This window comes from Echeneis naucrates, chromosome 7 (genome assembly GCF_900963305.1).
Source record: "Echeneis naucrates chromosome 7, fEcheNa1.1, whole genome shotgun sequence".
NCBI classification, from domain to species: Eukaryota; Metazoa; Chordata; class Actinopteri; order Carangiformes; family Echeneidae; genus Echeneis; species Echeneis naucrates.
In genome coordinates, this window is record NC_042517.1 from 18,502,090 (window position 1) to 18,519,596 (window position 17,507).

The 17,507-nt window shown below is 39.6% G+C and overlaps 1 protein-coding gene across 1 annotated transcript; it reads left to right on the top strand.

The window, feature by feature from the left end:
• The first annotated feature begins 52 nt into the window (after positions 1–52).
• On the top strand, positions 53–8,902 carry LOC115046635 (translocating chain-associated membrane protein 1-like 1). Its single transcript, XM_029507137.1, has 11 exons — positions 53–1,193; positions 2,141–2,201; positions 2,293–2,411; positions 3,361–3,477; positions 3,562–3,620; positions 4,104–4,188; positions 4,605–4,675; positions 4,999–5,103; positions 5,190–5,333; positions 5,477–5,637; positions 5,762–8,902. Exons 1-11 carry the CDS (start codon positions 1,074–1,076, stop codon positions 5,833–5,835), a joined length of 1,116 nt encoding a protein of 371 aa, XP_029362997.1. The 5' UTR covers positions 53–1,073; the 3' UTR covers positions 5,836–8,902.
• Positions 8,903–17,507: the final 8,605 nt, after the last annotated feature.

Sequence of the window (17,507 nt, forward strand, 5' to 3'; positions counted from 1 at the left end):
ACAACGCTGCGGCGCGGACCGCCGTGGTTGGGACGTTGCTGATCCGGTCCGCGACGCTCTCAGGGGAAACTATCTTATTGATTTTAATGGCGGCTATTTGCACCGATGATCGCGGCGCAGCCGTTCCGCGGCGCTTCCGCTCCCGGTGGAAATTAGGCTTTATTATAGAAAAAGTTTGGAAATCATTGGGTTATTTCCACTTTGTCACTATGGGGGTCCCGGTGCTCCACCTGCTGGACTGTTTTTACTTTTTGTTTAAACCTGAGGGAAGAGGATTCGGTTTGAGTCCTACCCGTCCTACCTTGTAAAAATCTGAATGTTTTGTCCGTGTTAAATTGGAGAATAAAGGTGTATGCGTCTGACATTGCATCTGACTGTAAAGGGAAGCAGTGAAATTGTCATGTGCAGTAGTGTAAAGTAATGGAAAATAGCATGTTTTTCCTCCTTACTTGCCCTTAATCAACCCTTTTTGTGGCACTTTGGGGCCACTTTGTTTAATTGCTTTATACCTTATCCAGTCTTTGCATGGTGATACAGACGATATTTCCAAATAGATCGGACTTTTCATACGATGTTATGCTAAAATGCCACATATTTCCAAAAATGATGTGTGACCCAACCAAAGTACAAGGCGAGAGCAGCCACTTGGTGTCCCCCGCCTCCCGTCGGCGTATTGGACTTGAACATAGGATTCTTACGTGAGGTACGTGAAGGCACCACAGGCCGGGTTCTCCTTCTACGTCAGGGACTCTGGGCGGTTCATGAATGGGGGTTTGGAGTGGGAGGGCCCGTCATCTGACTTTACCAGGCTGGAGAAATAAAGTGGGTGTTCCACGCCGCGGTGTTTGGCTCTGTGCGTCGTAGCTTCATGACTGTTTTTAAGCACACGAGTGGCGGTTCAGTGTGCTTACGGACTGAGGTGGAACGACCGGCCCGCAGCAGCAGCAGCAGCATTGTGTCCAGCGGTTGAGACGCACAGCTAGCAGCAGCGGCAGCGGCGGTGGGGGGGGCGGGGGTTGGGGAGCTAGCTCCCAAACCCAGCTACAGTGACGGCAGCCGGAGAAGGGAGAGCCATGGGTTTCCGTAAGAAGAACAAGAGTCCGCCGGTGCTGAGCCACGAGTTTGTGATTCAGAATCACGCCGACATGGTGTCGTGCCTGGCCATGATTATCCTCCTCGGCCTGATGTTCGAGGTACTGTGAACTGTAGTTAGCCGGCTAATGTCAGCCACCGTTAGCTGACATGACAGCAGTACTCAAGGGGCAGGGCGCTAGCATGTCTCTCCTTCCCTTCTCATGTGTCTCACTGACTGCCAAAGGAGATGGTTAGGAGGCCTACTGGCACAAGTGTCATGTTTTTTGTATATATATATCTATTTTCTTTAGCCAATCTGCTAAGACGTGTCCCCCATAGCACAGTAGCCAAATTCATGGCTGTTAGCATCAATGACGATCAATGAGCAGGCTAAATGTCTGTCTGCATGCTACACCATTCATCAGCATCAACTGTGGCTGACAGGTACCTGGTCACGTTTAAATAAAATAAGATAGTTCTCCTCCCACTCACCTGTCCCCACACAAACCAAGCCAGCAGGCACCAAAAACATTAAGAGACTATCTGACCACTTCAGCTTCTGTCTTAGTCTATGTTTATTTGCGACGACATAACTGGCTTATAGCTTGGTACAGAAATATCAATGTCTGCACTGAAGAGAGAGGGAGAGGGTCGTGTTATAAGTCATTCTGACACAAAGATTGTCATTCTAGAAAAGGTGGTGAGCTTAAAATATACCCGATATTTGTGGAGACCCCTGGGAGTCCTCTCAGACGGTCAACAGAGGTTCTCTGTCCCCCTTGCAGGAATCAGGCAAGGTCAGGGTCCAGCAGTGATACAGCAGTCCGCCAGCAGTCCATCAAGTGTGATCAGGAAATGATGATGATTTGTTTGACAGTGTAATGCTAAAGGATAGAATCTATGCAGTCATCAGAACATATATTTTATGCATAAGTATTATGACTGGGAGATTGGGTCACTATCCAAGAGGAATGAAAAATGCTCTATTAATACAAACATTTGGCTTCCTCTGAATAGAATCCACCAGAATCAGGCTGTTAATCATCTTTCTTTCTTTGCTTTCCAGGTCACAGCAAAGTTTGCCATCATGTTTATTACAGTCCAGTACAACGTAACACAAGTTCTTGGTGCGTCAAAGTTGTTTGGTTAGTTGGTTTCTGATTAAAAGCCCTCAATTGAATTCTTATTTGGTTCTTTGTATTTCTGTGTTCCCTGCAGATGAGAAGAGTGAGCCAGTGAACCTTTACCATTACGGTCCCAAGGATGTGGCCACTGTGTTCTTTTACCTGCTTATTGCAGTCATCCTTCATGCCTTGATACAAGAGTATATTCTTGATGTGAGTATCCAAGCTCAGCATCCATCATGTTAGTTTACATAATTTCACTGTCTCTTGGTCTCTAAATTAATATGCCAAGTGGTGACCAAGAAGTTGTGTGTTATGCTGACCGGACCTATGTATTTTTTATAACACCCTTTGTTTTGTCTTTGATGTTTTAAGGATCAAAAGTATCACGGGCTCCATCATCATATATCATCAATTCCGTTCTGCTCTGTCTCATTTTTGGGGGGTACAGGGGGCAATTCGGTCACACCACCCAAAAGACCAAAGATAATGACTGGATCAGTGCTTATGTTTCTTCTGACAGCTTTGATTTGACAGTCTTAGTATTATTAAGAGAAAATATATTTTTGTGTTTCTTTGTTCCAAAAATAGAAATGTTCCTGTTCAAAGATCTGTCTCTCATAATGGGAACATCATGTTATTTTATGTCTCTCTCATAAGAATGATCCATGGCCCATTATTAGTTACTACTAATACAGTGCTACAAACTACAAAGCTGTAGTAATTTCTCATGTTCATACTGCCCATGACAGGATTTATTCTGTTAAACATTGAACAGTTCAGTACATTGAGCCTAAATCCTCTTTAATTGTTTCTGTGGATAAATGCATTGGTTTTAGTGTTCAGTGTCTCACGATTGGAATTTACGACATGTTAAGAGGAGGATCAAAAATGGGAACCCAATTATTATCATTACAACATTTGATGAGATAAAACTTGCTTGGTTTCTCTCTTTAATATCGTTACTACAGTTATACTTCAAGTGCATGTAGTTCCATATCAACTGTCCATTTTTCATCAATCAATCAGTGAAAACTAATCTTAAATATTTTCATTTTGAAATAAAATTTTAAAAACTGAAAAAGTGACCAATTCTTTGATCATAATAAAGGATGTTGACACATATTCATCTTGAATAATGTTTAGTTTGATTTGATTTCAGAAAATGAACAGACGGTTGCACTTGTCAAAAACCAAACACAGCAAGTTCAACGAGTCTGGACAGCTTGCAGCATTTTACCTGTTGTCCTTCATGTGGGGCTGCAGCATCCTAACAGCGGTACGAGGGTCAAGAGTCACAGTAACAATCTGTCTAAGCCTCAATTAGGTTTTATCTCATACAGTGTCTCTCTTTCTCTGACAGGAGGACTTTGCAACAAATCCTACCTTCTTATGGGAGGGTTACCCACACACTCACATGGTGTAAGTAGAGATTTATAGACTCCTACTCATCATTATATCATATTTATAACTGTGATTAATCCCAGAAAGAAAAAAAAATCAAACCGTCTCATCTATCCAGAGCTTCAACAGTTTCAGTTCTGATTTCATAATGCTTAATACACTTACTCTCTTTTAACTTTGTATTTCTGTGATTAAAGTCAGTAATCAGTGAGGAGGATTAGGTTTGCTGTCTCTTCAGAAAATTAATATTGGCCTAGAATTCCCACACAATTAATTGCGAAAATACACTTAACACCTCTTTCAAAATCTTCAGCACATATGTTAGTCCGGCAAATCACAGATGGAAAATGATGTTGATGTATGTCTTTGCAATATGAATAGTTACAAAACATTTCAGCATGGGTAACATGATCTACTTTATATTAAAATAATAAAGTTTATGACTGCTTGTGTGAAATAAAAGCTGGTCTGTAACCTATACACAATCTATCCTGTGTCTAGTTTCCAGGTCAAGTTCTTCTACATTTGCCAAATTGCCTATTGGCTCCATGCATTTCCTGAGCTGTACTTTCAAAAAGTACGGAAGGTAAGAACCACTTCGAAAATCGTGCACTTGAAAATATTCAGGTTCTTCGATTACCTCTTAATGGTTGAAGTGGTGAAGAGTAATTTTCTATGTGTCATCAGTACTAAATCAGATAAGATTTTATTTGTTGCTGTCAAAGTAGAGAAAAAGGAAATTATGCAATGGCAGTTTTCTTTCAGCGTTCACACTTCTTTTGTAGCACATAAGAAAACAAACAAGACAGACTTATTCACTTAATTTAATGCTCTTCAAGAATGTTTCACTGAAGTGAAAGAAGTAATGAAGTAAATATAATCACCAAAGTGTTTACTTAAATACTTCATGTCCAAAATTTGCTTCCACAAACTTCCTTGCCATCCAAACTGTTTGTCGCTGCCCATACCAACACAGACTTTCTGTCTTTTTACTTTCTACAGGAGGACATCCCCCGCCAGCTGTATTACATTTGCCTTTATGTTGTCCACATCACTGGTGCCTACGTCTTAAAGTGAGTGAAATGTTTAGCTCAGAGGAAAGACTTTCCCATAAGATCCCATAAAGATCAAAATGAAACTCTACTTTCCCCCTCATAGAAAGCATGAATGCTGAATATATATATATATATATATATATATATATATATATGTATTTTGACCTGTGACGCCTGTGTGTGTGTGTGATTTACATTTCTTTTTCTTTTTCCTTTTCTTTAAGACTATCCGTCTAAAATATGAAACAGATATGAAAATGCTGTATTTCCACGACCAGTTTGTAATATCTACATTTTTAACTCTGTGTTTCCATCCCCCTTTCTGTGTCGTTTCTGTTCAGCCTCCACCGACTGGGCCTGGTGTTGCTAGTCCCTCACTACCTGGTGGAGCTCCTCTTCCACGCCTCACGCCTCTTTTACTTCAGTGACGAGAACAAGCAGAAAGGGTAATATTATGTTTCGATTTGGTCAATTGAAATATCTGAGCATAACCAGAAGCCTGAACAACCTGATGCCCCCCCCCCCTTTACAGTTTTACTCTTTGGGCACTCCTCTTTGTCATCGCTCGCCTCCTCACCCTCACGCTCTCAGTTCTTACATTTGGTTTTGGACTTCCCCGGACAGAAAACCAGGGCTTTTCCCTCACAGAAGGCAACTTCAATGTCCTCACCATTAGGTAAGTCCAGATAGAAACTTCCTGTTTCTCATACTGAGCTAAATTTCTAGTGACATTCCAATTAAATAAAAAAGGTTTTGTTTTCCTGTTGAGAAACAGAATCACAATAATGTCTTAAAATGGGTTTTCTCCACCGTAAACAGGATGACTTGTCTGGCAGCAATCTGCCTGACACAGGCCTGGATGATGTGGAAATTCATTAATTTCCAGTTGAAAAAGTGGCGGGAGCACAGCCAGAACCAGGCCTCAAAGAAAAAAACCGTCAGCCCAAAGAGCAAGCTGCACAAAAGGGAACCTACAAGGGGTGAGTCTGCAGGAGCCTCTGCATCCGCGCACTGTGTTTCAAATGCTTGATATGTAGCATTTGTTTGCTTTACAATATGTTCCTTTAATCAGGAATCAGTTTCACTATTCATCTTTCCTGTCAGGAGGTGCTGCCAATGGAGTTGTCAAGTCTGAGGATAAAACATCACCAAGGGCAAGAAAAGCCAAAGCTTCATAGGAACGAAAGAAATTGAAGAAAAACCGAGTGAGGGAGTTCTGACAATGTGACATTATGTCTTTACACAACTTCAGATATTGTCTATTGCTCTCAAAGCGCACTAAGAAACCTTGCATAGCTGTCCCTTTGGGGTTGAAACTCCCCATTTGAAAAAGTTTAGTATTACCATCTGCTAGAAGTGTTATTATTAATTTGGGTCCTCTGCAGATGACATATGGGCAGGGCAGATGAGATGTTGGTTGGTTTTGATGCTTTAACAGGATGGATTTAGCTCTTAAAAAGTGTCCTTTTGTGTAAAACAATGATCTCTCGTCGGGTATTTTAAACTGAGTTGCTCTTCAGTAATTTGACATCAAATCACTTAATATCACAGTACCTTAAAAAGTGAATTTTGACTTCAGGGCAACTTAATATAAAGCGTTAATGCACAGGTTAACTGTGCAGAGTGTCATTTATCAGTTAAACAGGCCACTGGTTCATGTCCCAAAATAAAGCCTTTCTTGCTCGGCAAGGCAACACTTGGATATTCTGAGTTTGCCAGGAAAAGATCATAAATGAATCACTCCAGAGAAAGATTTGTGCTATTTAGATATTTGGCATAGCTGCAGCCTGAAAGCTGAAGCTTGTACTTAACTCCTTGATCATTTACTGCCAGGATTTGACAGCCTCCGCCTTTGAAATCCAATATGTTACAGGATTGAGGCAGTTTTTATATTTTTGTTTGCTTTTATCACTAACCTGGTAACCAGTTTGTTACAGGGGTGGGTGTTGGGGGGGGGTTCATCCAGGTTAGGTGACTTACAAAGAGGAAGCTGTGCTGTAACCTGCGATGCTGTACTGTTTGCATACAGTTAAGTGTTTATAATGGCATGATTGGAAACCTGAGCAACAAACTGTTTTAGGCTGCACTTCAGTCTTTTCTATGGTGATGTTAATGCATGATGGTTTAAGGCTACAGTCTTTATGGCTAATTCCTACCTGTGCTGTTGAGTTTGCATCTCTCTCTCTCTCTCTCTCTCTCTCTCGCTCTCGCTCTCGCTCTCTCTCTCGCTCTCTCTCTCTCTTTCTCTCTCTCTCTCTCTCTCTCTCTCTCTCTCTCTCTTTCTCTCTCTCTCTCTCTCTCACACACACACACACACACACACACACACACACACACACAAGCATTCAGTGGCCTTCTTACAACTGCTGCAAGAAGTTTGAGTTATTTATTTTTGTCATTTACTACAGATAGTTATTGTTTTATATGCTTTGAAAAGCTATAACCAGCAAACACAGCGGTACATAGCAACTGCATTCAGTTAATCCAAACAATACAATCTTTCTTCAAGTGTCCTTATAACGTCAGTGTTTTGTATCATGTGTTATGCTTGTGTTGCATTCTGTTTGCCTTTTGTTTTATATTCTTGGGTATCAGGGGACAAGCTCTTCACTAGTTAAACTATGATTACATCCCATATTGAAATGGGAAGTGTGTTTGCATACCTGCACACTTAATCATTAGTGTGTGTGTACACTATTGTTTCACCTACTGTGTATGTCTGAGAATTAACTGGGCCTGAGTGATGATGATGACGACAATGATGTTTGCTGCTTGTCTTGTTTTAAAAAAAAAAATGCCTGTGTGCAAAGCATGAAATGTGACAATCTGGTCATTGACTCCTGCCTTGTTGGTTGTATTTCACAATCATATCCTGTTTTTCAGTTCACTTTAGTTGGGCCCGTCACAGTCCCCAACATACTGGTGTGTGTAAAACTCTGAGTTGTGGATAAGTGTATGTATTATAGGATATTGGATACTAAATGCTTCTGTGTTCTGTCTCTGCCCCTCAGATTCCCTATCCTGTGTGAGAGAGATTTTGTGATTTCTGTTGCCAAATGTGGCATGTTTTGTCCCTCCTGCTTCACCTTTTCAATGATTCTGACATTGCTATGGAGCACATGTATTGTACTGTTGGCCATACTCTTTCCTGCCGTGGACGAGTCTTGCTCCACTGCTACACCCACTGTGCAACTGGAGCTCTGTACAGACTGTGCTACCTGTCCACAGGCAGTCGGAGTTTGGAGTCTTAGTCTGCAGCAGGGTGGAGATGAAGATGCCATTCATTCTTGCTCCCTTTAGTGCTCCTTAGTGGGACTTAAGTGGTGTTTAAATCCCTATGTCTGTGTGGCAGTGTCATAGGAGGGAAGGAAGAGCAGATGATATATGTACCAGCCTGTTATTAAACTATCTCAGATATAAGAGAGGAAAAAAACTGACTTAACCCAACACTGTACTAAACTATGTGTAAGATTTTTAAGCTATTTTTATAGAGGGGGAAACTGTTGAAATTCACTGTTGTTCAGTACACGTGTGAATATTTGTTTTGCATCCATATTGATATGAATTGTTTTTTTATTTTATATAAGAATGAAGCTTGCTGAACTGTTAGTATGGGTATACTTTGTGGTATGAGGAGAAAAAAAAATGAAATAAGCCTAATAGTTTAACTTCATGGCCTTATTAGAACAAAGTGAACTCAGTTTGAATAAGTGCTCAGTTAACATGACAATGCAGGTGTACACTGCAGCTCTCACACTTATGTTTCATGATAGTGAAAAGCACCATCATAATCCATAGTCATGTACACATCACTTTAGACACATGATCAGAGGAGCAAATGGTCACAATAGTGTTTTGTTTGTTCCAGTCCAGCAGTTGTTTTGTTAGTGCTTGTGATCACAGGCCCACGTGTAGAAATAATAAACTATAGTAAGTACACTATCTATAAGGTTATCTTGCTGATCAGATGTCACGGTGCACAGCGGTCAGCAAACATTTAAGGCTCTGGAATATGAGCCAAGCTGCAGTTCCTCTTGCTTTTAGACACAATAGCCTGTATAACCCCACAGGAATGCACTGTTTTTGCATAATATGCATAATGTAAAAACGCTGTAACACTGCTCACTTTGGGCTGTTTCTGACTGAACTGATCAAATTGAAGTTGCGCAATTAAAACTGTGTGCATTGTGTAATTGTTGGAAACTTAAAAAAAAAAAGGCTGCAGTGAATTAACTTTAAGAGCAACCTCTAGGTGGCAACATTCATTAATACATTTTAATGTGAGAGCTCTTAGAAAAAAACAGACAAGAAAAGAAAAAACCTGCAGAGCAGAGATGCGTTTATTGTATTCTATTAATTCATTCTGCGTTGTCCTTGATTTCTTTTTATTTTGCTGCTTGTCTATAGATGTTGCAATATATTTCCTTTTTCGATATGTTGTCTTTGAACTACTCCAATGGTATATATTTATGCAAATTCTTGTGAGTTATGATCATTTATTTTATCACTTTTTTTTTATTTCATGTTTGAATAAAGCCTTTGATCATTACACAGGCATACTGAACTTTTTTTTTTTTTTTTTTTTTTTTTTTTTTTTTTGCACAACCTGTCGACAAGATGAGCAACAGATCTATCAGCATGGAAACATGATTCAAACTGCAGTTATCCACTTCTGCCATGAACCAGCGAGGAAAATGTCATTTGTAAAGCAGGGCTCCTCAAAAGATATTGGCCTTTGAGAACGGTCTCACTCATCTATCTGTTACCGCTTTCCACTTATTTCACTCAAGAATATATTACCAGGCTTCGATTTTAAAACATGCTACCCACTGGGAATGGTGTCAGGAGACTTGAGAAAATATTGGCCAAATGTTACCTATCAGCTAATTACCACCAGGGGGCAACACAGAGCTTTGTGCCTGAGGGACAGAGGCAGTCTGCAGGGGCATAGCTGCATACAGACCTGCATTAATAAATCACTAGTCAGAATGTGAAAGACAGAAACATTGTCTTATCACCCAGCATGCAGCTCAGCACCCTTTAAACTCTTTACCACACAGTTAGAAAGCAAAATGAATCAACTGTTGGCATACAAAATGCATCAATGCATCAAAAAGCGTTTTAGATGGGAGAGTCCTCTCAGGTTTACATGTGGGCAATTTTAATGCCAGGCCACCCTAAACATGACATCTGCATCCACATGGGGAGGAATGAGCACAACACAGAGACGAGACACCTGCAGCTCACCGCTAATGTGTTGTGCTGTTTCAGAGTAATGGCTTTTCTCTGAGCAATCAGACAGCATGATGGATCAGTGGGAACCAGAGAGGCAGGCTGGAGCACTACAGGGTCAGCACAAGGACAAGAGTTCACCCACACACTCTCAATCACACACACACACGCACACGCAATCTGTATCCTGTAGCTCAGATGTACACAACCTGAACCCTGTGAGGGTGAGCTTCAAAAGCAAACTTGAAGAAACAGTCAGAAAAAACACAGGGACTGACTAAGGCAAGAGAAAATATTCCTGCCCTGCTCCTCCCCTTCAACCAATGAGGATAAATCTTTTACTGAATCGTCAGTATTATGTGTAATTTCCATATAAATTAGCTTCATTAAAAGGGGAGTACTTTCTTATTTAACAAAGCTCATTTGAAATTCTGTATTTAATAAGACATGTAATCCCAGACTTGCAGACTAATAGCCAACAATTAGCAAGACTGGAGTGTATGTGTGTGTGTGTGTGTGTGTGCCTGTGCCTCCCTTTGTGTTTGTGTATGTGTGTGTCGGTGTAATCTCTTGGAAGTATTGTAGTCCTTCAATGTTATTTCCATTGATTGTCTTAAATGAGCAAATTGGGCAGCAGCTGCTCTCCTAGCCAGATTTACTTCCAGCGATCCATGAAGCTGGATGGAGATCTAAGACGTTCGTGACCTCACCACGGCTATTTGTGAGGAAGCAGGCGAGTGGGGAGTGTGCGAGGTGAGCAATAGAGCAGGTGTAAGCTGACGAAGGACATGGTGTAGAAAGGGTAGAAACATCTGGAGGGATCAGAGGAACGGGAATGAGAAGCAGACAAGGGTGAAGATGGAGCGGTCAGGAAAGAGAGAGGAGGAGAGACAGACAGGGAGCAATGTCAAGCAGAGTGCTGTGATTCACAGCAGTACTGAGGAGGATAATGGAGGGCAGAGTCTTCCTGTGTGTGTGTTGCCAAGTGGAGAGCGGTGGCCTATCAGCGTCCACCAGAACCAACAGATGGAAATTAGACCAGACTCCTAAACGGCACAGATAAAATGAAAAGGTAAAATAATGAGATTAAACAGAACACTGGGATAAATGAGAGAGACTGAAATACTTAGTAAGTGAAAAATGACAGAAAAATAAGAAGATTTCCAAAAAGTCTTCACCCCTCAGTGATTGACTTGATGTGTGTGTCTGTGTGTGTTTTTATGCTTGTGGGTACTGGTGTGTGTGACTAATCAAGGTCAGTCAATTTATTCAGTAATAGCTTAGCAAAAAGAAAAATACTTGATGGAAAAATGAAGGAAATGCAGAGAGCAACAAGGAGACACAAAGGAAATCAGAAAGTTTAAAAGTGTGTGTGGGTACGTTTATTAATGACAAAACAATTGAAAGGGCATGAAACTAATTCAAATGGAACTCATTCTTAAAGCCAAGACTATACCAAGTGCAGAGACAAATTTAGAAATCAAATTTTAAGAGGCACTGGCCACCTTTGCTCTGTGTCATCTGGCAAAGCAGCGTCAAATCCATTGAATCAAGCACTGACACACAAGTATTTAAAACTGGAAACTTTTGCTATGTGATTATTCAGTGTCTATGACGCTGCTGCAATCAGTGAATTTCCTCACTATTGTCCAAGCAGCGTTTAAAATGCTAAACTTCATGGAGGTACAAAGACTAAAACAGAGGACGCTATCATAACTTATCAGCTTTGTTAAACCATCCAGTTTTATTTAACCTCCTCATTGTTTCACAAAAGTGGAACGGTTTGCAGACTCCCGTGAGTCAAAGACACAAATATGCCTTTTCCCATTCAGTATGACTTGAATTGACATGTTGTTGGACAGCGAGATTACTAAATGTTGGGTAGTGGCTCACCTGCTGATTTCATCATCAAGCTGCTCAAATTCAATCACACACACACAGATTCATAAAAGAAATATGATCCATGATGTACGCTTGTTCTTTTGAACCATGTTATTGGAAAAATGCACACTTCCAAGCTCTCCTCAAGTTCCCTAAATGGCAAAAATGAGCACTCATGTTGAATTGAGTGCTTCAGATTTCATTTTTGTTTCTAAATCTGCTCCTGGTTTGTTCTGAGCTGAGATCGATTACAGCTTGATTTTGTTCTGTGCCCACTTAGTAGTTTTGTAATTAATAATCTGCCCTACATCTGGACACTATGTTTTTTAAGAGCTTTTATAGTCTTGCAATTAGCCCTCGCTGCCTGAGGGGGTGAACTTGTAGTTGGAGAAGACCTCAGTCATGGTGGCAGCACGTGTATTTTTTGCCTGCAGCAGTCACGTTGGGCAACACAGAAAGTCAACAAAAATGCAGTGGGAAAAAGAAAATGATTTATGCATGTCCTCTACCCTGAGTGGAATTTTACTCTGTATTTGTGTGCATGCAGCTGTGCATCTGGAACATGAATCTTTAGACACCTATACGCATGTGCGTGCGTACACATGGCCTGGCCGACAACTGGGACAGCTGACAGCACTAGCAAGGTCACGTGTGTTTATACAGTCTCATCTGTTCCTTCAATGCCTGCACTCTCTCTGTAATGCTGAGTTTATGCACTCTTCCACTGTGACGGTAAACACACAGTCCCAAGCTCCATCTTCCTTTCTCACTTATCACTCCGCCTTTGTGGGGTTTTGGGGTTTGTTCGGTTGTTTTTTTTTTTGTTTGTTTTTTACCAACAAGCAACATTTTCTACCCTTGAGCCAGTGACTTAACAATTGCCCCCTGTTTTTACTTTATCCGTTCAATCATGTTGTATTGATTTTGCATTGGATGATGCTCAAGTAGGTTTCCCAAACAGAAATGGAGACAGAGCGTGATGTCTAAATGGGACTGGACCATATGGTGAATTCACGAGTGTATGGCCAAGTAATTGGCTCCCACAGCTCCATCTTTATCATTTAACGTGTCATTGTGTGCAGACCTCCTCATTTCTTTTTCTCATTAGTGACCTCTGTGTAATTTTCTTACCCTGTGATAACATTATACTATATATTCATTTTGAACACTGATAGGCTCACTTCAAACTGTCTATATAATCGAGGCCAGCTCGTAACCTTCCTGTGTCCTTGTATTTACCATGTGCAGACATACAGATGGCACCATCCTTCTAATATGTCTCCTTAACACATGAAGCGCTATCACTACTTCAGCAACCAGCCAAAGTGTTCAAGCATCTTTTTAAGATGGTGTCCTTAAAAAAAATCACCCTGAAGAAGCCTATGTGTTGGTTAAATAAACTAGATTATTGCTGCTAGAGCCTTTTTTTTTTTTTTTTTTTTTTTTGCATTTAGCCATGCAAGTTTAACATATATTTCACCTTGGCATCTGATTTCAAACTGGGCAGAGATTCTGTTCATGGCACAGACTGAGAAGAAAAACATATTTTAACAAACATTAACCCTGCACTTGTTTCACAGTTCACTGAATATTCACGTGTACAAACAAGGATGTGATTACTTGAATTATCATTGATATATCTATTATTACCACTATTAGTCATTTGTTAAAAAAAAAGCAAAAAAAAGTCAGATGACAGTTCCAAACATAATATTATCACATTGTTGTTATGTTTCATTTTAATAACTACTTAGCTATGGATCAATAAAATGAGGTAACTGTCAAATGATTTTCTTTGGATCATTTCAGCTCTACATACAGATGTAACAGCATTTTTTTGTATATGGGTTGCCTCTTTTTCTCTGCCCATGTCTCACATCTGTGTGTGTGTGTGTGTGTGTGCATGCTGGTAGCGGTTCCACTACCCTCCTGAAGCCTCATTCCTACCTGTTTAGAATTTTAAACAGCTTCCCTGTTCCTCTCCTGTTCCTCTCACCTTCCCACAACTCTGTGCAATCCCCTAAATTCCCACTTAGGGACCGCCTCCGCATGAAACTGTATGCTGGTAAATAAAGTATGATCGTCTTCTGTCCAGTCTCTAAACATTTAATGGACAGATATTAGGCAGTAAGTGTGCTTTATTGTATCTTGGAGTATTGTGGTCGAGTTAAATTGTGAAGAGGTGCTTGAACTGTGGCAGTGCTGCATGTGCGCTTCTTCACATTATATTTCTGTTTCTTCCATTTTAATTTTCTTTTTGCCTTAAGGGCAGCATTATGGAATTTTCCAAATGATGGACAATAAGTGCCACAATAATGTGCCTTTAAATATTGTGAAATTGCAACCTGAAGCCAGTTGAATAATTCTCCACTGTGGTGCTAATGAATTCAAGTGTTTCAAGCAGATGTTATTGAAAGCACTTCAAGTTTTCAAAAGATATATTTAGATGAAAATAGCTTGTGAACAAAAAATAAAATTGCCCATATAGTAATTCTATTATGAATGAAACTCTAAAATTATTCTGGCTGTTCCCCACCTGTATACAACAGATGTGTGTTCAACAATCCAAATGTTGGTGGTTTTGCCTGCAGTAGTCCATTTATTACAAAGCAGCAGCATCCAAAGCACATAGTCAGGTTTTATAATTCTGGATATCCTTTTCCTTCCTTTCATACAGCCTTCAGTTTCCACACATCTCGTTCTGATATTGAATTCTGCTTTCTACAAAGATGTATGTTGCTTCAACAAAAGACTGTAACTAGTTATCTAAGATCACAGTGTGTTCAGGTGTAGTCAGACATACGACGTCTTGCACATGCATGGATGGATTAGTGAACCAGTACAGAGCTACAGCCCCGGTGCTCAAAGAGTCAGGGAGGCTACTGCATACCAGAGGCTCTTTATGTAGAGACCTTAGATTTTTAATTTTATTTAATTTTTTTTTTTTTTTGCAACAATTTGAAATAAATTTAAAAACAAAAACTACAAACATTTATACGATGAGTACAGGATGGGATGAGGAGGTGGGGGCCCATTGTGTCCACCAATACAATAAAATGGCCTTTGTTCCACTGCTAGTTTTGTGGGATTGAGATCATGCATTCATACAAACAACTCCTTTCTTTAACAGTTTCAGACATCAGCCTTTGAACTTTTCACAACACACAGCATAAATGTAAAATAGGAATGGTATGTCTCATTTTGAAGCTACACCTATCCTTTGTCTAAAATTGAGCCCATATGCATGTGTGTCTCTGAGTGTATATGTTTATTAGAGGGTAACAATGTAACATAAACTGCACACATGCATTTGGTTTGTTTTGTTAAATGAGCCGTTTGTTTCTTTGTGTACGACATGCATGAGAACTTTAATAAAATGTTTTGGGTTTTGCTCAACATGTTTACATTTTTTTTTCTTTCAAACACAGTGAGCTCTTGAATGAAACATCTTTTGAAAGTAATTTGTGGTTTGCAAGAACATAAAATTTTTTTCATGCACTGAGTTATAGTCAAGTCATATTTTCTTCTCCTATTCCTAGTCTTTTAGTTTTGCCTTAGGAATTATGCGTGACCCATGAGGCTAATTGCTTTAAACCTTCTCCACAACCCAATTTTTCACATTTTCTTACTCTCCTCGATCTCTTGCAGTTTTTCTCCTTTTGTTTTCCTACCCTCCCTCACTTTCCCTCTAAACCTGGTGTGGCTTGACTTTATTCTCACCCCCTCTTTATCCTTTTGAGCAACAGCACTTCCTCTCATCCTCTATCATGCTGACAACTACACACTCTTCCTCTCTCCCCTTTTTCCATTTGGTGTTTCTTTAACACCTATAGGTTTCCCTAGCTACCCTTCTCTTCAGGCAATAGGTGCCATTTATCATCATCTGTGATCTTGTCTCTGCGTCTCCTTAAACTGCCTTAAACTAAACTCCACTATCTCATCATCTTCTTGTCTCACTTCTCTCTCACCTTCTTTTTCTCATCTTCTTTCATTCCCACTATCACTGACACAATGGGATCCTGACTCACAGTGTATACGTGTGTGTGTTTGTATGTGTATCTATCTCTCTGTGCTCTTGTCTGGCTGATATTGCCATGGTGACAGATTTTTGGTGCTGTCTGTCTCTTGCCTTGTATATCTTGGCAGCAGTCGTGGCATTGTGTCAAAGTGGCCTAGTTCATAGGCCACACGGTGCCGACGTCACCGCTCCTCGCTGACCCTGCCAGCTCGCATATGGTGGCCACATATGGGCCTCATCTATAAGAGATAGGTCGCCTGGAGGAGCCATTGTCCCTCCAGTGAAACAAACGAGAGTCAAAGAAAGCTGGCTCCTTCAAAAAGGCTGCAGGGATGTGAAATGACATTTCAGTGTTCATGTGTTAGGTCAGGAGAAGAAAGTGACTTCTCAAACGAGAATGTGTCTTTTTCTCAACATGTACTTTTTTTTTTACACTTTGCAGGTTCTCTCCAACAAATAAGCACCGAATATAAGAATTATTTTCATCAATTATCATGCAGATTTTTATTTTTTTTTTTTACTTGATGATTAATCTATTTTCATAGGTTTGTCAACAAATTTTCACAATTTGCAGGGCCTGAAGAGAGGCCTTCAAATGGCTCCTTTAGCTAGACCAAAGCTCCAGATGCCCCAAAATATTTTATTGACAGCACGTAATTCTCACATTTTGGAGGTATAATATTTCATATTTTGGGACTTTGGGAAATGGCTCACACTCAAATTTCTGTTGACTGACTAATCCAATAATTCAATCTGGTAGGAAATATTCCCAATGTACTAAAATAGATAATCTCCACTTTTTAAGGTTGCAATTTATAAAAAAAAACAACAAACATTTTATTTGATGCAAACAAGTTCAGTTCACAAGATGTTCATGTTGATGATTATTTGGGACCCAAACAATTAATCAAGAAAATAATTAGCTGTTTAATCAATAATTAAACTAATGCCACTTGTAACAACAAATCTTTAAGATCCCCTTTTTGGAATGTCCTCCCCCATTAGAAATAAAAACATAAATTCATTTATCATCTTTTTATAATATATTTAATGTACAAGATGTGAGTTTAATAAATCAGAATTTAAGATATTATGGGGTAAATTTGATATTTACATCACAATTATATATTTTTAATATTTCAGTTGTTTCTAAAATATGAAAACAACTAATTCTAATTTTTACACAAATAAATTTGGCTCTTAAAAGTTATGCCAGTAATATGTACTGAACAAGTCACCTTTGTGTGCACAAACAGAATACCAGACACAATCTTTATTATATCTTCATGTTTCCTTACACCAGTGCTATAATATCCAATATAATATCAGACCGTATATCAGCCTGCCCAGTATCTGTCTTGCCCCAAAGAGAGATTTTCTTTGGAAGTTATTACAGGCTTTATTAAAAAATATATACTTATTATCTATTCTGTCACATAACTGAAACACAACTAGATAATATCATAATAGTAGAGATATTTAGTTTGAAAGAAAAATTAGTTTGTGTAGAATATTTATAACTTAACCTACAAAATAAGATTTGATAGCTTTAGATTGAAGAATGCATTATTTAAAAACAAAAAGTTTGCAGTTCCCTGTGGCCATATAATCAGTGGTAATACAACTGAATCACTGATATAAAATGTGGTAAATGGACTGGACCTATCAAGCATTCTTTAGTCTTTCTGAGCACTGAATGCGTTTTACACTGCAAGCCAT

What these genes read in the sequence shown, in the direction of transcription:
- LOC115046635 (XM_029507137.1), top strand. Translation starts at nt 1,074, where the DNA reads ATGGGTTTCCGTAAGAAGAACAAGAGTCCGCCGGTGCTGAGCCACGAG. An exon ending in ACTTTCAAAAAGTACGGAAG is followed by an intron (nt 4,189 to 4,604) that starts GTAAGAACCACT and finishes TACTTTCTACAG; the next exon opens with GAGGACATCCCCCGCCAGCT. An exon ending in TTCAATGTCCTCACCATTAG is followed by an intron (nt 5,334 to 5,476) that starts GTAAGTCCAGAT and finishes CACCGTAAACAG; the next exon opens with GATGACTTGTCTGGCAGCAA.